The following is a 21,326-nucleotide window of genomic DNA, read 5'->3' as shown; positions in this document are numbered from 1 at the left end:
CATAGCATTTTTGTGTCTTTAATGATATTTCTCCCCCGCTTTTTAAATAGGAGTCCCACTTTTGTATTTTTTGTTTGTTTGTTTTGTTTTGTTTGTAGTACTGGGGATAGAACCCAGAGGCGTTCTATCCCCGAGCTATACCCCCAGCCCTATTTTTTATTTTTTATTTTGAGACAGGGATTCTCAAAGTTGTAGAGGGCCTCACTAAGTAGCTGAGGCTGGCCAAGGACTTACAATCCTCCTGTCTCAGCTTCCCAAGTACTGGGATTCAAGTGTGTGCCACATGCCTGGCTTGGGGTCCCACTCTTTGATTTTGCATTGGACCCACAAACTATATAGTTGGCCCTGAATTAAGTGGGTGTTTTCAATACCACTGCCTCCCCAACTTTCAATGAATGAAATAAAAAAAAAACTCCAATGATGTCTTCCTCAGTGGAATGTATCTTCGAAATGGCCATCTGTTTGGATAAAAAGGTGTATTTATTCTTTTATCTATTTTGAGTTAATACTTGTATATGGGATTAGGTAAAGGTCCAATTTTATTCTTTTCCATGTAATTATTATTTTTCAACAATATTTAGTTAAAAGATTATTATTTCCACCACCAAATGTTCGTGGAAACCTTGTCAAAAATAACTTGACAATATAGGGAAGAATTTAGCTCTAGGCTTGTATTTAACTCCAATGGTCTATATATCTGCCTTTAGAACAGTACTACACTGTTTCAATTATTGTAGTTTTATATGGTTTGAAATCAGAAAATATATATCTGCTAGCTTTGTTCTTTTTCAAGATCGTTTTGGGTATCTAGAATTCATATTCCATATTAGGATAGATTTTTTTCTGAAAAATAAATATATAAATATATGATAGTTTCACCTAAAAAAACAGAAAAAAATATGCTCTAGTAAGAAAGAAAGCAAAAAGAAATATTGAAATGCTATCTTTAAATCATCAAACGCTTGGTATCAGACAAATGAAACTGTTATGTGAGATTACCATTTTTAATTTTGGATAAATTGCTATAATACTAGATGTCAACCACTAAGCCAAGCATGGTAAGGAGGGATGGGGAGAGAATGGGGTGGGGATCGGGTGGGGGCTGACTGGGCGATGTGTGCATGTATGTCTACAAAAGTTTGTATCCCACTATGATGTATGAATACAGTGCACCAATAAAATAAAATTTTTTAAAAAAAGGTGTATTTATCTCCCCTCCCAGAAAACCTGAATAAGCTGAGAGCAAGAGGAGATGTGGCAGAGCCTGGGGGCGGGGGGGGGGGTGCACATTGCTGAAAGAAAAGCTCTTTTTCCTTCCCACTTTCCTTCCCTCTCCTCTCCCACACCTTCTCTTGCAATGGAAGCTGGGCTTCTATTTTATACTTAAAGGCTCTACTCACCCCCCCAGCATGGAGTTGGGGGCTTCTTACTGCTGTCATTGACTCAGAACAGCTGTTCTTCTAACAAACCCAACAAAAGCTGCAGGTTCTCTTCAGAACAGGCCCATGTACATTCTGGAATCCCATCAATGACCGGCGTCACTGATTGTTTTTGCATTGCTCTGTGACTGTGACATGGCTGGCTAAACTTCTGCTGTTTATTTATACTCAGTACTGTCCCAGGCCCTGGGCCTGCAGAAGGCATCTTAATGGTTGAGAAGCCAAAGTTCTCTTCCGCCATGGGGCATCATAACAGTGTGTTCTGTCAGACTGGGTGTGGGTTCATTATTCAACAGATTTTGTAACGTTCAATGGAAATAATTACCAAATAGTGTAGGATTTGTTTTAAAATTTGCTTTCCAATTAATTTTTAGGCAAAGAAAGGAAAAGTTAATTGTTCCACACTAAAACATTTTTTTATAAAAATACACTTATAACCCAGTTCTATGATGAGGCTTATCAAGGACTAAAATTATCCAGATAAAGTTTATGAACTTTTCTCAAAAAATATTTTTGCTTTCTTTTATTAATAATACTGTTTCACAATCTCTGGTTTTTATTCTTCCTGCAAAGCCTCAGGCTTCCTTATTTTTACTCTAAGCCTCAGAGAATAAAAGAATAAAAGAATAAAAGAATAGGAATAAAAGAATATTCGTTCATTCAGAGCATATTTATTGAGCAATTATTACTTTTCCAGGTTTTACAGAACATCAATGCACACAACATGGACAGAGAACACTCAGCTCACAGTATCTTTCTGCAGTGTCTTAAAACTACTCTAAAAAGTGGAGGACTTAAATGATTCTTGATGATGATAATTCTGTAGACATTCTGTACAACAAAGGACAATGTACTATCTAAATGATTTATTAAAACTGAGTAAAATTTGGCTCATAAACTTCGTAAACATAGTAAAGTTAGGGCAGCGATAATATTACTTATACGCTTCTGTATTCTATTTGGCCTTCTATCTATCATGAGACCTTGCAAAGCTACAATTTAACATATGCCCAAACATACAGTGGTATTTCCCAAACTTTAAAAAAAAATTAGATGATCAATGTTTTCCCTGAAGGGACACTTTCTTCCTTGGAAGGGCACCCATGATGTTCTTGGAGTAGTAGAGACTCTCACTTACTGCTGTTACTTTAGGTCATGTAAGCATTGCTTATATGTGTTGCAGTGGATTTGTTTTTGTTGATCTATACTGTGGAGTGAGACATCTGTCCTAGCAATAGTACTAGAGCCTCTCATGTTCTCGTAGCAGGGCTTCATGATGGATATGGGCTTCAGTACAAATAGAAATCATTTGTACCCAACTGCTGAGACCAATTTTCTGTCATGGTGTCAATTTGTTATTATTGCTTAGTTCTTTGTCACCAGAATATGAGAACGGGTGGGGTGGGTGGGGAGCAAGGTTGGTCACCCTACTGAACTTTAGAAACACTAGGTAGGTGGCCTTTCAGGAAATGAGAAGACTCCAGTAGTATTTGACTCAGTGTTCTGTTACACGGCAACTCCCCATATTACCATCAGCCTCTGACTAGACTCACTGTCTCAGTGAGGCAGCATCGTCCCCAACCCACCTCCGTTGACCAAGGCACACATCTGCAGCAAGACAGGGGCGGCTGAGACAGAGCTATAAGCCCAGGACCCTGGCTGAGCTCTGCCTGCTCACCCACTCCATGGCTATGCTTGGGTCCCTTATGCTCAGAACCAATTAGTAGGCAAGAAGAACTTTCTGCCTGATCTCAGAACACAGAAGGCTTTTCAAGTGTGTTTGGCAAGCAGACGTTACTCAGTGTTAGTATTGATGAAACAAGCAGGAGGCGTCTGCCAAGTGGGAAGAGCTAGTGATAATGCTTAAAATCGGCTTGTTCTCGCTCAGTTTGGATTAAGGTTAAATATGGCATGTGCACATCTGCATGTGCAGGCAAGAACTGATAATATATGTTACTGAAGTATTCATGAGCATAGTTTTTTTTCAGGTCTTATGATATGCCACATTAGCCTCTAGTTAAAATAGTTAACCTCATTTCATCAATTCCTAAAGCACTTTTAACTGTTAAGTTACAACTTAACTAAAAATTATTTAAGAGTTAAAGCACTTTTAACGGTAAAAAAATTTGTTGAAAATGGCTATTGTTTCTTCAGCATAAATTTTTGACCTCTTTGCCAAAAAACATTTAACTGTAAACTAAATTTTAACGGTAAACTTTTATAAATAAAACAAAGAATTAATAAAGCTACTAAATTAATGATAGTTTATATCCTGTAGGGCTTTTTACTTTGTCCTTACTGAAAAAGCTTGTTTTGACTAATTGATACCTAAATTTTATTTTAGTTATTACTCCTTTTTTGGCAAATTTCTCATTTACTAAACTATTTTAGAAGAGCTTTGGATTTGTACAAAAGTTTTAAAGATAATACAGAGAATTTCTATATATTCTCTACACACATTTTCTTCCATCATTAAGATCTTACATCAGTTTGGCACATTTATCACAACTAATGATAATGGTACATTATCAGCTAAAGTTTCTTACTTTTTGCCTAAGGTTTTTGGGATTTTTTTTCTGGCTTGGACCCCATCCTGAACACCTCGTTACATTTACTAGTCATGTCTCCTGTAGACTTGGTCAGCTCCTCAGACTCTCCTTGTATTTGATCACCTTGGAAGTTTTAAGGTGTCCTGGTTAGGTGTTTCACAGAATATTCTTCAACTTACTTTTGTCTAATGTTTTTCTCATAGTTAGACTATAGTTTAGGATTTGCAGGAGGAATATATCTACTACTAAAAAAATAAAAGTAAAATACAAGCAAAAGAAAGGTTAAATTGGCATTGAATGTTCTTTATTTTCAGAGTCCAAGTCTTCTGCTTTCTCTTTAAGTTAGAGTTGTCAATCACCTTTCTTTCCCATGCAGTATCATTTGCTGTGCTAGTCAGAACATTTCATTCTTTCAGAACAGTTTTGAGCAATCAGTACTTTCCCAAACTTTAAGGATGGTCATCTTTCTGCAGGTACAGCATTTTCAAAACAGTTCTTTCCTGTTTGTTTTTTTTTTTTCCAAATCATCAAGATTTGGAAAAAGGCTGGGTTCAGGAGATTTGGTAAGAGGCTGGGTTCTAATTTCATTCTCCTACATATGAATGACTAGTTTTCCCTGTACCTTTTGTTGAAAAGACTACCTTTTTTCAGCATATATTTTTGATCCTTCTGTCAAAGATCAGCTGGCTATAAGCAAAGACTTATTTCTCAATCTTCTGTCAATTCCATTGATCTATGTGTCTATTTTTGTGCCAGTACTATGCTGTTTTTATTATTATAGCTCTGTAGTAATATTTTTTTAATCTTGAAAACACTAGAAAAAAAACAAATACAGAAGGCAAAGATAGTGCCATGATCCATGACATGTTTATATGAGCAATTTAAAAATAATTTTTGTTATTTTCACCGTCACTCTGCATAACGCAGAGTCTGTTACCATCAACTGCGAGTTGGAACAGATGTCAGAACCTGGGTGCCTGTGTTAGCTTTCACTGCTCATTAAATTATTTCAACATATGTGTATTTCAGCAGTCTTTCTGCTCCATTGGGAACACAATCATGGAAATATAAAACAATCCAAAATAAAGACTTCCATTTCTACACAAGTTATATTTTACAGTTTCTATGTACATATATGCTGCTTTCTTGCATGAATTATTGAAATGCTGCACAAAACTAACTCAGCTTTTCATTTCACTTTTTTCTTTAATATTTTATTGGTGCATTATAGTCATACATCTTAATGGGGCACAAGACAGGAGAGGTATACACGCACACATCACTTATTCAGCCCTTCCTCAATTCCCACCCCATTCTCTCTCCCATCCCTCCTCCTATGGTTGGCTTACTGATTAACCTCATATGGTTATGAATGTATGTCATGTACATTAGGTAATTTCCTTCTTCCCCCTCCCTTCCCCCTCAGTTAGGTTGCCTTATTTGCTCATCTATAGTTTCTCTTTCTTTGTCTGCAGTTCCTCCTATGACCCAACTTCCACATATTAGAGAGAGCATCTGATTTTTTACTTTTGGTGACTGACTAATCTCACTTAGTATAATGTTCTCCAGTTCCATCATTTCCACACAAATGATGTAATTTTTTCTTTGTTATGACTGAGTAAAATTCCATTGTGTATAGACCTCATAGTTTTGTAATCCACCCATCTGTTAGTGGAAATCTCAGCAAGTTCTATAGTTTGGCAAGGGAAAACTCAGCTATGAACATAGATATGCATGCATTAGTTTGGTAGTTTGGTTTCCTTTCTTTTTGGCAGATACACAGAAGTGGTATTGTTGGATCATATGGTAGGTTCGTTCTCATTCTTCTGAGAATCCTCCATACTGTTTTCCAAAGTGGTTGTACTAATTGCAGTCTCCCCAACAATGCATTAGATTTTCAACTTCTACACATCCTTGCCAGCATTTGTAGTTGTTGTTTGTGCCTTGACTGATTGCCATTCTGGTTGGAGTTAGGTGAAATCTCAGGGTAGTTTTGATTTTCATATCTCTGATTGCTAATGTTGTTGAACAGTTTTTCATACATTTATTGGCCATTTGAATTTAGTTTGTATCCAGAAATTTTGCTGAATTTGTTGATCAGTTCTATAAACTTTTGGGTTGAGTTTGTTGGATCTTCTAAGTATAGTATCATGTCATCTGTAAATAAGGATATTTTAGTTCTTCTTTTCCTATTTGTGCTCTTTTGATTTCCTTCCCTTGTCTTATTGCTCTGGCTAGAGTCTCAAATACTATATTGAAAAGAAGTGGTAATAATGAACATCCTTTTCTTGTTCCTGTTTATAGGGGAAATTCTTAAAGTTTTTCTCCGTTTAATATGATGTTAGCTGTAGGCCTTTCACTTCACTTTTGATATATGCATATTCTACCAATGTTCTCATGTTCTTTAAAACTTAAGAAAGAGCCAGTTGTGGTGGTGCATGCTTGCAATCCTAATGCTTGGGAGGCTGAGACAGAAGAATCACAGGTTTGTGGCCAGTCTCAGCAATTTAGTGAGGTCCTCTGCAACTTAATGAGACCTTATTTCACATAATAAAAAATAAAATAGGACTGAGGGTGTAGCTCAGAGATAGAATGCTCCTGGGTTTAATCCCTGGCAATGCACACACACACACACACACACACACACACACACACACAGCCCACAGACATAAGTACATCCATACACACACTTACAAATAAGGGTGAACTGAAAAATAATTATGAGTTGCCCTATTTTTTTATTTTGAGTCATGTTAATCATTCTCTGTATAAGTGGTTGATTAATACAGAGAATTAAAAGGAATAAGAGAGATAGGATAAAATTTCATGTTCATTTGTGTCTCTTCAACCACCATCACCTTCTTTCTCACCAGGAAGCAGGTTCTGATTGTAGTGGATAAAGTGTAATGTGTCGGAGCTCCAAGTGAACTCCTCCCCGCTCCTTTCTCAGCCAGAGATATGACATTTTTGCCCCAATCTACTTTTGAGCCTTGCTGAACTCCTGCACACTCTGGGTCCTTGGGAATGCTACGTTGCTGAAGCACCTGGAATATGCTATGTTAATGGGAAAGCAAGTATGCACAGGCCTGCATGTTGTTCCCATCTCCTCTCCTTCGATGCATGCTCAGTTGTCTCTTCACTTTCCATTCAAAACACATGTTCAAAGACGAAAGAATTAAGTATTTCAAGATGGTTATAGGAGGGAAATGAGCCCATCAATGGGCCCTGCCCTGGTGAGCAGGAGTTCCTGTGTGGCTGTATATCTTGCATGCCTGTGAAGTTAACTCTGCCTCAGGGACCTCACTAATACAAACTACAGTAATACTATGTGCCATGAAGGTTTGCCATGAAGAGTAACTAAGTTATGAATATAAAGTTCTTAATACAGTATCTTCCACAGAGAAAGTACTTAGTACATAGTAGTTTCTTTTCTTCTCTCTCTTTTTTTTTTTCTTTGAACCCAGGGGCATTCTACCACTGAACTATACCCCCAAACCTATTTATTTTTTGTTGACAAACCAGGTATTACTAAGTTGCTAAAGCTGGACCTTTAATCCTCCTGTCTCAGCTTCCCAAGTACTGGGGATACAGGCATGTGCCACTGTGCCCAGTTACATGGTAATTTATTAATACTTCTGTTTCACTCTATTCCTAATAAACCCAGGCAATGACTGTTGTTTTCCTACTGAGGAACTTATTTCATTTGAGTCAAGCATTCTTATCAGTCAACAAGATAGCTTTCAAGTTATCACTCAACAAGATAACTTTCAAATACAAATAAACTCCTAAAGAAATATTGTAGATAATACTCATTAACTAGTCAATGTACATTGGGGAATTTCCCTCTTTCTCCCTCCCATCTCCTTCAGTTAAGTTTATTTTGCTCATCTATGGTTTCTCCTTCCTTGTCTAGAGTTCCTCCTATAATCCCTTTTCTCCCTAGCTTCTGCATATGAAGGAGAGCATCTGATTTCTTACTTTTTGTAATTGGCTAATCTCACTTCATATAATGATTGAAAATTAATACAACCACTTTGGAAAACAGTATGGAGGATCCTTAGAAGACTGAGAATGAACCTACCATATGATTCAGCAATACTACTTCTGGGTATCTACCCAAAAGAATGAAAATCAAATTACCAAAATAATGCATGTGTATCTATGTTCATAGCCCCACAATTTACAATCGCCAAACTATGGAACCAGTCACAATATCCATCAACAAATAAATAGATTACAAAACTGTGGGATTTGCATAGTTCTTTTATAAGGGGTTTCATGAGGGGTGGGCAGCAGGAAGTGTGTGAAGAAGACAACAATCTGGTGGTTACACAATGATTTGGGGTATTTGGTCATCTTGGGGATCCTGATGGAGCATTCACTATCTTCTCAATAGGTACCTATTCTTGTCTAAACCACTCAAGGGTAGATATCAGTGCCCAAGGAAAATTTTCTTTTGTTTAGACCATTTACAGGTAGGTTGGCTAACAGTGTCAGCAGAACTTATTCTTTTGTGTGAGCTCTGTTCTCTGATCTACAGTTCTCTCTTCTGCTTAACTATTCCTAGGTTGGATAAGTAACAATTCAAAATATTTGCGAAGTGAGCTCCTAGTCTGGTATCTGGCAACCTTTCTGGATCTTTTGTGTGATCTCTGATAGGCCTGCTTTGAGGGGTAAGGGTATTAGTAATGTTGCCATAGGATTCAATATTAAAGTTATATTTTTCTTGTTATTGCTTTATTTTTTCTACTTATTTCTTCTAGCCTACTTAATTTCCCCCAAAATTTCAATGCCTGAATTTAAAATGTTGGTAGGGGGTAAAGTCCCATCTTCTATGGATGCTTCAAGATGGAAAAGAATATTGGGCCTTCTTAGCCAGAGATTTAAAAAAATCTTGTTCCAACTAATCTATGGGAGATAGAGAAGCTGACCTCAGTTGTTGAGATAGGTTCTTTACAGTTAGGTAACCAGTATGGGAATTTATATGGAGGTTTCTCAAAAGAATAAGAATGAAACCACCATATGACCAAGCTATTACCACTCCTCAGTATCATTCCAAAACAATTAAACTTAGAATACTATAGTGATATATGCATAACCAAGTTTATAGCAGCACAATTTATAATAGCCAAATTATAGAACCAACCTAGGCATCCATCAACAGATGAATGAATAAAGAAAATGTGCTATATATATGTGTGTGTGTTTGTGTGTGTGTGTGTATAATATATATATATATATATATATATATATATATATATATAATCCTCAACCGTAAAAAAGAATGAAATCATGTCATTTGTAGGAAAATGAATAGAACTAGGTAGAAAACACTGTGCTAATTCCTGAGATCAGCCAGTCTCAGGAAGTCAAGGGTTTATGTAGAAACTAAAGAGAAAATAGAAAAGAAACTTCATAATAATGAGAGACCAGTAGAATAGTGAAAGAGGATGGGGGAGGGAGAGGAGAAGGGGAAAATGAAGATTGAGGAAGGAAACAGGCCAAATAGCATTATGTCATTTATGAAGGCATCACTAAGAACCTTACTGGTATGTCTAGGGAGGGAAGAGGTAAGTAGTGGAATTGGGTTACAAGGGAACCACAATAAGAGATGTTGCATGTGTGTATGAATGTATTGCTTTGAATCTTGCTATGATGTATAATTATATTGTACCAATAGAATTTTTCAAATTATTGATTAGATATAAAAACAGTGTGCAGAATTATATAAACAAAATTAAGTTAGTTAGGGCATTAAAATATTCATGTTCCCAAGATAGCAAAGTTTCAGACCCACATAGGGCAGTGAGACCCACATGTCCTATGCAGGGATGACTTTCCCTCTCTGATTCTGTAATGTCTGGCTGCCCCTCTGTGAGGATCAGCCTAAAGAGAATGAACATGATCTGATAAGTTATACATCAGAGAGAAGAGCTGATGAAATTTGGCATAAAATCTGTGTCTAGCATGGTTTTTTAAGACCATTCTCCTACCCCTGCCCATTTGGCTTTGAAAATCTGGATTTAATTTTTATTTAAAGAGCTTTTTGAATTCCTGAGTCCTCTCATTCAGTGGTGCTGTGGTTACAGGGATAACTAAATCCAAGGATGCTGAGTCAGGATGTGGGTGTGCTACCTCTAATGCTGGTTCTGAGAGCATGTTACTGATAAATAATGTTGTTTCCAGATGCAGAGCCGAAGTATCTGATAGTTGTCCGACCTGCTCCCCCTCCAAGTCAAAAGAAGTCATGCTCAGGTACAGACATTGTCATTGATTTTCTTTCTCTGACTTTAAGCCATGATTTTTAAATCTTTTTTTGTACATGGATTCCAAATGCTTTGGTGATGTCTTAGGAATGTTTATGGTAGGGAGATGTAAGCATCCAGTTTACAGTTGACCTGCTAGAGAGGCACTGCAAGATAGCCTCTTAGGCACATGAGCACCATTGCTTGCAAACAGCAGGTATTTAGACAAGTTATTGAACCATCTTACACTTCTATTCTACTGTGTAACAGGGTTATTGTGCAGATTAACTTAGTTAATGACAGGTTCTGGCCTGTGGTCAGTGTTCACTTGGGGCTAGCTCCTATTAGCCTGATTCTGTTTTGCTGTATGTGAATTCTTGCCCACTGTCTTACCTTTTTCAACTTTAAGGACAAAGTTTTATGTCTTCCCATTTAAGGAGACTGTTTACATTTCAAATTATATTTCAGAATACACTCTTTATATGTCATAATAGAATTCACTAGTATGTTTGTTAAATGGATTTGAATCTAGGTTTTATTTACTCCTGAAAGCTGCCTTCTAAACCTTTTCCTTCATGTTTCAATATGAAGGAAGGACTTCTTTCATAAAACAGTAACAATATTAGCACCCATATTCCCAAGCCTAGGAAGACTAGAAACAGGAAAGCAGATGACATATGAATAAATAGTAGAAACTTTCTACATGAATAAAGAGAAATTACAAGCCCATAATGCCTAATCTAGCTACTAAGACTTTGTCTCAGACCAAAAAATCAGAGAATTTCTCAAAGATAAACTGGTAGAAGATATTTATGCTTTTTCATCTAATATGCACCTTCTTATCTTTGTAGATAAGAATGATCACAGAGCTGTGACTTGTTTTTTCTAATGTGAACTGTTTCCCAAATAATTATTTTCTAACCATGTTCATCTTTTATGGAATGCTACATGCCACACAGAAAAGGGTGTTTTTTGTTTGCTTGCTGTATTTTTTAACAGAGATAAAATGGGAGAAAGAGAATTGGCTATCAAATGGTACAGAACAAAGGGACCCTGTGCAGCTCTGTATTCAGTCTCTTAGATATATCATCCCAAGGTCATTTGCCAGAAATCAGTTGCCACCATCCTCTCCCCTTCTTTTCCTTGATTTTTACTATTTTAAAAATAGCATTGAATGGCAAAACCTTTTGAAAAACACAGAGTCCTTTTTATGCTTTCTTATATTATCTAAATCTAAAGGGAAATGTCAATCATTTCTTACAACTTGTTTTACAGAGTTGTTCACGCAACTTTCCACACTTTAAAATAACTCTACTCCCAGTATTTCAAGACTGTATTTCAAAATGTTGAACAATAAAATCAGGAAGCATGAGTATGATTGCTTAGAATGTGGTTTAAAATGAATATTTACTGAACTGTTTCTTGATACGAGTTTCATAAGACAAAAAAGTATATAAGGAAAGTCAGAAAAGTGATCACACCATAGTAACACTTTCTAATTTCATTTCATATTGAGGCTTCTGTGACATTGGCCCTAGTGCTTATTTTTCACTCTGTTATGATGAGCTCAGGAAATTGTTTCATCTTGCTCAGGATATGATACCCCACCTTTCCTTTCAGGCAATGGATATAATTTTTGTTTTTGTAGTCTGCATTTGGGAACAATGCAATGACTAATGGATTAACTTACACTCATTTTATGCTTATATCTGCTATACAAGTTCTAATTATTTAATCACTTTTATATTAAGTTCTAAAACTTAGTGAAAGAACTACTTGATAGATACAAAAGCCTTAGATTTCTATACATAAAGAAAAATATATCTCTCATCTCTAAATACATAATCTTCATATATTGTGAGCTAAGCCAGTGCTATAGTAAAAAGAAAACTAGATAATGATGTAAGAAGACCTAAATTTGAGTTTTGACCTTGCTTTCTGTATGACTTTGGACTCCCTTGAACCTTCTCTGGTCCTTTTTTTCTCATCTGTAAAATAAAATAGTTGCATTACATTACTGAAAATCAACTTAGAGGTGAAAAAATATCAGAATTACCTCCAGGCCTTTTCCAACTGCCCATGCCCCCTACCCTCAATTCATATTCTCACCTGCCCTTCTTAGAGGTCAAATGTAGATGGACCATTTTAATCACAATTATATGAGGCATGATTATAGGTGGAGCTAGAAAAATTTACAAAGAAGGACAAATATGTGTTTGCAACCAATGAAGTAAATGCTAATAATCCTAAAAGTCAACTATCCTAGTTAAAAGAAAAATAGTTTTAGTGTTCTGTTGCATAGTAGGGTGATGACATGTGTTAGTCAGCTTTGTGTTATTATAACAAATACCTGAAATAATTAACTTACAATGAGAAAAGGTTTATTTTGGTTAACAGTGTTAGAGGTTTTATTTCATGATCAGTTGGTCTCATTGCTTAGGGCTATGGTGGTGCATCATGGCAGGAATTCATTGCAAAAACTGCTAACCTGTCTATGACACAGAAAGAGAAGAGGAAGGGACTGAGGCCCCACAGTCCCCTGTAGGGGCACGCCCTCAATGACCTAAAGATCTTTCACTAGGCCCTACCTCTTAAAGTTTTTACTAATTCCCAATAACACCATAGTCCTAAAGCTTCAACCTATAAGCCTTTAGGACTTGCTTATTCAAGCCATAGCACCACAGATAAAAATAATGTACTGTTTAATGAGTAAAATATCGGAGAAAAGATTTTGAATGTTTTCACCAGAAGAAAACAACAAATATTGAAGATAGTTTTACCCTGATAAGAATATTAAACACACTCTGGAAATGTGCACAGATTTTATGAATCAATTAAAAAATAAAAAGAACTGAACTATTCTATATTAAGGCATTTTGCCACCAGTGGGTTATATGTATCCTGGACTCAAAAAGGAGATACTATAGATGTGCAAATAAGGCAAATTAAGGGAATGGGAGGGGAGAGGAGGGAAATTCTCTAATATACATGATGTGCATTAACAAACATATCAAAGCCAATCAGTAATCCAAACATGAGAAGGAGGGAGGAAGAGGGAATGGGGCGGGAATTGGGTAAGGGCTAATTGGGAGATGTGTGCATGTATACCTCCATCATCGTGTTCCCCATTAAGATGTATGACTACAATGCACCAATAAAAATGAATAAAAAAGAAAGTTTTTAAGCAAAACAACAACTTATAGAACTTAAAGCCACAAATATGACACACTTTTTAAGAGCATTTGATGTAGATAACCACCAATAAGCTCATATAAAGGTTCCCTCTTCCCCACCTTAGTAAACATCACAGGCCATTTTGCTATTTGGTTCCCACTTCATTGGTTTAAGAAAATACAGGCTCATCCTATATAGCAAATATGACATGTATTAGGAGATGTATAATCTCATGAAAAAGAAGAAATTCAATTGCAATGGAATGTATGTATCTTTTATATTCTATATAGATTTACTAGGCTTCTTTTATTTTTACTTACCCTGATTGGGCCAGTATTGGTTCCATGACTGAGAATCTTTCTTCCTCTTTCTCACTGTCTTCTCATTCCTGCAGTTTCAAATAAATTTGAAAATGCAAATGCTTGCCTTAAGTATTTGAAAAGATTGGTATAACTCTTGGCATCACTCAAATCCACTTGGTTCCATCCCCATTTGGATAACTGTTCTTCCCCTATTACTCCTGCCCTTCCAGCATTATTAAAATGTGTGTTTCTCTTCCACTTAGGTACTCATTATAAAAATATGCTTGCTATGGTAGTATATCAAGGGAATTTACAGTTCTAAGTAGATTTTTAAAATTATAATTTACAACCAAGATAAAAAGTTTACTTTCCTCCTGTTAGATGATTTTTCACATAATCCCAGGAAAATAATATATGTTTTCAATTTATCTGCATAATAAATTAAGTGAGCAATGTGTATACAAGTGTGTGTGCATGTACAAACATACACAAATATGTCCACATATATAAGTATTATGTTTATTTTACCAATCACAGTCAAAATCTGTACCCTTTTCTGGCCCACAAGAATATAAAAAGTTAGTATAGTTTGATATGGTTTAGGTGTATACATAAACATATGTTGGTGTGCACACAGATATGTGCACTCATGAATCTAATAAATGATATTTCATTTTTAAATTTATGAGCAAAAATTAATAGTACTTGTGGACTCTTTGGAAAAAGAAATTTAATGTTTGTATACTTTTTTCATCTTTCCAAGTCATCTTTATGCATTTCACTCAAAACAGAACAATACACTAACCATGCCCAAAATTAATCTGTGTGCTGCCTCCATAGGCAAATCTCGCTCTCGCAAACCTCTCCAGCTGGTGGTTGGCACTCTGACACCGAGTTCTGTCTTCCTGTCCTGGGGTTTCCTCATCAATCCACAGCACGACTGGACCTTGCCAAGTCACTGTCCCAATGACAGGTAACTCGAAGTAATGGAAAAGTTTGATTTTATTAAGCTGAAAATTAGCACTTGTTTTTAATAGTACTTGTACATGCTTGAGCAGAATGTATGAATATTAAGACACTCACTTACCACCTGTTAGCTGCATAGTAATTGTGAGGGTAACATAGATATGTGAGTCAGGCTCCTTCACCTGCAGATAATTATATTTACCTGAGTATAAAACAAATAAGAAAATAAAGAAGGGGGTTAGCTGGGTGTGGCAGCACATGCTTGTAATCCCAGCACTTGGGAGGCTGAAACAGGAGGATTGTGTTTCTTGGACAGCCTCAACTACTACTTAGTGAAGCCCTTTGCAACTCAGTGAGTCTGTTTCAAAATAAAGAATAAAAAGTAGAGCTAGGGGTGTAGCTCGGAAGTAGAGTGCACCTGGGTTCCAGTACTAATACTTAAAAAAAACATTTATTGATTATTTTTATTATGCTACACTGCTGAGTTTGTCTGTGAATCTACAATTCTCTTGTCTCAGCCTCTTAAATTGTGGGATTATAGGCATGTTCCACCAGGCCCAGCTTTATTTCCTTTTTAAGTAAAATAAAATGAGCTATAATTTAAGATAGTAAAGCATAAATCTAATGTGTATGGTTTGAATTATTAAAATGTATGAAATCACATCTTTTATAAAATCAACAAATAGAACACTTTTATCATTCTCAAAGTTACCTCCTCCAAGAGCCATCACTGATTTTGTACTTATCCCTGTTGGTTGGTTTTGCCTACTCTAGAAGAAGTCCACATAAAGGAAATAATACAATGTGTGTGTGTGGGGGTTGTCTGTCTTCAGCATGTTTTTGAGATTCCTTCATGACATCACAGGTATCCATAGTTTCCCTTTCATCCCTGGGCAGTATTATGAGACTATCCTATAGTTCATCCATTCCCCCAGTGGTTAATATCTGAATTGTGTTGGTTTTTGCTTTTGATAAATATAGATTCCATAAGTATTTTTGTATAAGACTTTTGCAGATATAGTGCTTTAGTTTCTTATAGATAAATACCTGGGATAAGAGTTGCTGAGTTTTTTGTCTAGTTTTTCTGTCTGCATTTCCTCAGGCAATGTATGAAGGTTATAGTTGCTTACATCCTCATGAGCATTTTATGTTGCTAGCATTTTTTATTTTAGCTATTCTAATGTATTAAGATCTTGTTGTAGTTTTAACATGCATTACCCTTGTATTGAGAATATTGAGTATTTTTAATTTTTTTTATTTGTGTGTGTGGTATTGGGGATTGAAACCGAGGGCATTTTACCTTCAGGCTACCTCCTGCCATATTTTAAAACAGGGTCTCCCTAGGTTGACGAGAGTCCCACTCACTACTTGCTGAAGCTGTCCTCCAACCTGTGTTCCTCCTGTCTCAGTCTGCAAAGTACTGGGATTGCAGGCCTGCACCACCACACCTGGCATTTCATGTACTTTTTGACCATGTATGTGTATATTTTTTGTAGTTTTATTTATTTTTGTCTAAAATGAACTGGGAAGAAAGGCCTTCAAAATATTTCTAAGTTTGTAAAAGTAATGTTCATATGACTTTGATTAGGAAATCTAGACTTAGAGAGCAAATAAAATTTTCCTACATATGTCCATGGTTTTCAAGGGATAAATACTTGGAAAAAGGCATGTAAAAGTTATTTCCAAAACCCACTTTTTTGAAAAGTAACTTTGAGGTATTTAAAAAATCTGAAATAGTCTTTATTTCACCCACCACTAAGTCCATGACTTATTTTGCTTGGAAAAATGAACTCCTGAAAGTACATTTTTTTGTAATAATTCCAGTTGCCAGTGGATTAGTTCAGGATGCCCATGATGAGAAAATAAACATTTATGGGTTGTTTTTTTATTATTTTAATTACAAAAATTCTCATAAAAAAGGAAATACAAAAAGAGTGAGAGATAAAGAAAGAAAGAAAATTTGATAGTTCCATACAAAATGCAAGCTGATTTTAATGACTCCTGAGCTTGCTTGATGAATCTTTGAGATGATTTGTTCCAACAGGTTCAGTAACCTGGAAAATTCATATAACATTATTTGGATGTAATTTCCTCCCCGGCCCTTAAGCCTTTCCTTCAATTGCACTTGGTCCTACTGATCTCACCATAAAAGAATTTAACCAGTGACTTGTTCTGATTGATGGACATTGTCAGTTTGACAGCACAAGGATATGGTACCCACAGAAAGGTGAGGACAGGTGACTGATAACGTGAAACTTTTGTTTGTTTTTGGTGGTACTGGGGATGGAACGCTTCTACCTCCGGGCTGCACTCCCAGACCTATTTTTTATATTTTTTATTTGGAAACAGGGTCTCTTAAGCCAGTAAGGCTGGCTTTGAACCTGTGTGATCCTCCTGTCTCCACCTCCCAAGTGTGGATTACAAGCGTGAGCCACCAAGCCCGGCTAAAGTGAGGATTTTTAGCACAGGTACTCAGCTAAGTTCCAAGGTGCTTAGACCACATAGACATCTGACCTTCCCCTAACTCTGCACACATACCTTTTCCCTGTCCTTCTCACCAGATAGGTGGAGTCATGCTCATCAAATCACAGTATTCAAAATTGATAATTCCACTTCAAATAGTTTTTGAAATCCAGTCAATAATATAACAAGATGCTTGCATCTTTTCAAACCTGAGTGAGTGGGAGAATCAAAATACTTTTAACAAAAGTAGCGAACTGTTAGAATGTGATTTTTTGTTTTTATTTTAATATGCTTTTATTGGTGCAATGTAATTTTACATCATATGTAGTTCAGAGTGAGAGGGACATACATGCACACGGTACTTGGTGAACTTCTTCCCTGCTTCCTCTCCACTCCCTCCCCTTCCCTATACATGATATTGAGACTGTCGTTGAAAATTTTATATAAATCCTGACTAAAAAGAAGTATTTTAAGTACCTGTGGATTCTCTGTCTTCAGGCCTCTTGTTTTTCTATGTTGTCACAGTTAATACAGAACTGAAATTAAAGTCCTTGTTATGTATGAGAAAAATTAGTAGTCCTTCTTTGAAAGCACTGGAAATACTGTATATTTTATAAACACCCAGAAAAATCCACCAGAACTATAAATAAATGTAATTAAAAGCAGATTTGGAGATATATACTCTCAGATGTTTGTGCAGTTGTTGGTGTTTTAAAAGATTTTGGTAGAGTTTAGTCTAATCTAATAGGTTATAACAAGCACTAATAACTAAAGGAGCTGATTATCTTTTGAAAATTGCAAGATTTATACAACTGGAGTTTTCCTTTGGGAATATCATCTTAAAAAAACCATTGGAATCTTACTGATCTTGGCTTGCTTTAAAAGCTACTGAACTATAACAAGATCTGGACCCTCCTGTAAAATCTCTGATTTAGCAAAATTGTTTCACGTTGGCTCATACAGCCTCCTTTAGCCTATGCAAATAATATTGGGAAGTTTTCCCTTTATACTTTGACTTTGGACTTTCTACATCAGAGCTCTTAAGTAGTAAGTTTCCAGTGAGAAAAAAAGATCTCTGTTTAGTTTTAAGACTGGAAGTACTAGTGGATGTCACTTTATCTTTGTGACACATTTTTATTCCTATTTGCATGGAGTCTCTATGAGTCTTTTGAGGCTTTAGACCCTTTTCTGAGTTCACATTGGAGGGTAGGTATGCTTCATTTAGGTTTTTGTTCTTAATGGGCTTTGTGTGAAATAAGGTACACATTTGTCCTCCATATACCTAAGGTCAAAAAGAAACATTCCAAATTGGCCCAGATGAAGAGTGAAATATGTTTTTAACCAAAATTTATTTCACTGTTAATAACTTATTTTTTCCTTCCCATGTTTCCAACTTGTTAAACTTTTCAAGACTGCTTTAGTTCTCCCTCCTTTGCCAACTTATTAAAGCTTTATACTATTTTAGAAATTGTTTTCACATTTTCCTGACATTTTAGGTATTGTGCTTATTTACTCTTAATGTAGAATGAGGGCCCTCTTTTTAGACCAGTCTAGAGCAGACTTGACTTTTATTTAATTTTCCCTTAAGTTTTAAAGAAGTGGATATTTTCAGTGTCTGGATTCTCACCTGATTAAGTATGCCTTGTTACCCATATGTCTTGTAGTATAAATTTTAGGGTCTGAGGGGACCATGTGCATCTTGCCCACCTTGGTTGCCCTGGTTTCCATAAACGTCCCTCAATAGATATGTGCTGAACATACACAGCAAAATGTCAACATTTTCCCTTTAATATGTCACCATTACTGCAAATTCAACATGATGAAAGAAAACTCAGGAAAATGGGTCATAGGAGAAGCTCTAGATAAAGGAGAAACCGTAGATGAGCAAATAACTGAGGGGACCTAACTGAGGGGATTTCCCTCTTCCCTAATATACACGAGGTATATTCAGAAACATATCAAGGTCAATCACTAAGCCAAACATGAGAAGGAGGAAGGAGGAAGAGAATGGGGTGGAAACTGAGGAAGGGCTAAATGAGTGATGTGTATATGTATGCCTCTACCATCTTTTACCCCATTAAGATGTTTAGCTACAATGCTCAAAAAAGGGATTTTTCTCTTGAAACATTTTCTTGCTTGTCTTTTTAATACTTTGGGAAGTACCACAATTCTTTCATTCACCCTCATTTCAAAATATATTTACTTTTTAAAAAAAGTTTTCGTTTTTTTTGCTTATTTTTTCAGTACTAGAGGTTGAACCCAGGTGCATTCTACCTCTGAGCTACACCTCCAGCCCTTTTCAATTTTTCTTTTTTGAAACAAGATCTTTCTATGTTGCTGAGAGCCTCACCAAGTTGCTGAGGCTGGTCACAATTCTATGATCTTCCTGTCTCAGTCTCCTATGTAGTGGGATTATAGGTATACACCAACATGCCTGCCTTAAATTTTAAATTTTTTATTTTTTTATACTGGAGTTTGAACTTAGGGGCATTCTACCTCTGATATAAACCCCCAGCCCTCATATTTCTAATTTTGAAACAGAGTCTCAGTAAATTGCTGAGGCTGGCCTATCTTAGCCTCCTAAGTACTGAAATTACATGTGTGTACCACTGTTCCAAGCTACTTCCTTACCTTTTATGTTTCATCTTATATTGTCATGAAGGCCCCAAGTTATATTGCTTTTTCTTTTAAGAACTATCCATATCTGTGTTTTCATCTTCTCCCTCTCTCTGTTTCTACACTAATATCCTGATCCAAGTACTCCTCTCTTTACCCTGGATGCTGGCAACAGCATCATGGCCAATTCTCTGGCTTTTTCCCCCTCTCCCAGTCCATCCTGTTTTCCATGACACCGAGGAAATCTGGCTCTCTACCATTAGCTTACTCTTTCTTCATCCCAAATTTATCTTTGCCTCTGTCTCACCTCTCTTTTTTCTAAGGAACATGCTTCTGACTCATACAGTGCTCCTGATTCCATCCCTCCCCATGTGCTCTAAGCCTTTGCTTCCTTGGTGGTCTCCTCTCCTCTATGGTCTATGGCATCTACCAGTGCTCTGCCTCCTACTTTTGAGTATACTTAAGACTTGCCTAGACCACAAAATCAGCGCCTTTCATAGCCAGAAAACACCATCACCAGAGAAACAAAAAAATCACCAGGCTCCAGAGAGAAAGCGGACTGAGAACAGAGCTCAGAGCCACAGAGGAGATACACGGGTCTCACGCCCGAGGACTTGGCAGCAGCGCCATACTGCCGGCGGCAGCGGCGACTTCACCGGACGGCTACAGCAAGCCGAGGTGAGCCGCTGCGGAACAGCGAGGCAGGATTTCTCGCCGCAGGTAAAATCTAAAGCTCCCAGTGGCTGAGCTCAGCACACCCTGCAGGGATTCAGAGTGGAAATCAAAACCAAAAAGAAATACGCCAGCCTCATGGCCAAGGGCATGGCAGTGGCGCCATATTGCCACCGGCGGCAGCAGCAGAGAATTCACCGAACCCAGTACAGCTACATCTGCGTACTCAAGAACAGTGAGTCAAATTGCGGGCAACAGAGGAGAAATCCCAGTATTGTACTCCCTGGGACTTGACCCAGTGGGGGAGGGGCGGTGGCAGAGATATCACACCATAGGAGAACGTGCAACCTGGCACCCCCCACAGTCTAAAGCAGCCTCTATCGACTGTCTGGGTCGGAGACTCTGTGATACAACCCAGTAAAGGAGTAGTGGGGTCTGAGATACTACTGACTCGAGATCCAGAACACCTTAAGTGAAGTCATAGTGACCCAAGGGAAGAACCCAGAGAAGGCACAAACTTCCGAAAGCATGGGAAAGAGGATAAATAGTGGAGAAATGAATGCCCACAACCCCACAACATTAGAACCCGATAAAACAGAAAATCAGAGATTTCTAGAAGATCAAATCAGGAAAATAACTGTAGAAATAATAGAGGTGCTTCGAAAAGAACTCAGAGAGAGCCAAAAAGAGATAAAAGATGCAATTAATGAAGTAAAGGCCTCAATTCAAAGCACAAACAACCGATTAGACCACATGGAGAACAGAATCTCGCTCTTAGAAGATGATCATTCCAAAAATGAATGCATAGTTTCTAATCTAGAAAAAAATATCCGACAGCAGGAATCTGATATTGAAGAAATATGGGCCCATTTTAAGAGAGCTAACCTAAGAATAATTGGA

At 36.9% G+C, this 21,326-nt stretch overlaps 1 protein-coding gene across 1 annotated transcript in view; it reads left to right on the top strand.

Moving 5' to 3' along the window:
- The window catches only part of ABI3BP (ABI family member 3 binding protein), a gene marked incomplete at both ends in the record, with an annotated part of 263,992 nt that overhangs the window by 85,290 nt on the left and 157,376 nt on the right, over positions 1-21,326 (top strand). Inside the window, 2 exons of the mRNA XM_080696503.1 lie at positions 10,175-10,243; positions 14,550-14,682. Of these exons, the coding sequence (XP_080552629.1) occupies positions 10,175-10,243; positions 14,550-14,682 (202 nt within the window). The remainder of the gene's footprint in view (positions 1-10,174; positions 10,244-14,549; positions 14,683-21,326) is intronic.

This window comes from Muscardinus avellanarius (assembly GCF_963383645.1).
Source record: "Muscardinus avellanarius genome assembly, chromosome: 5".
Classification (NCBI taxonomy): domain Eukaryota; kingdom Metazoa; phylum Chordata; class Mammalia; order Rodentia; family Gliridae; genus Muscardinus; species Muscardinus avellanarius.
The sequence above is the reverse complement of the archived record's forward strand: the minus strand, read 5'-3'. Positions and strand labels throughout refer to the sequence as shown.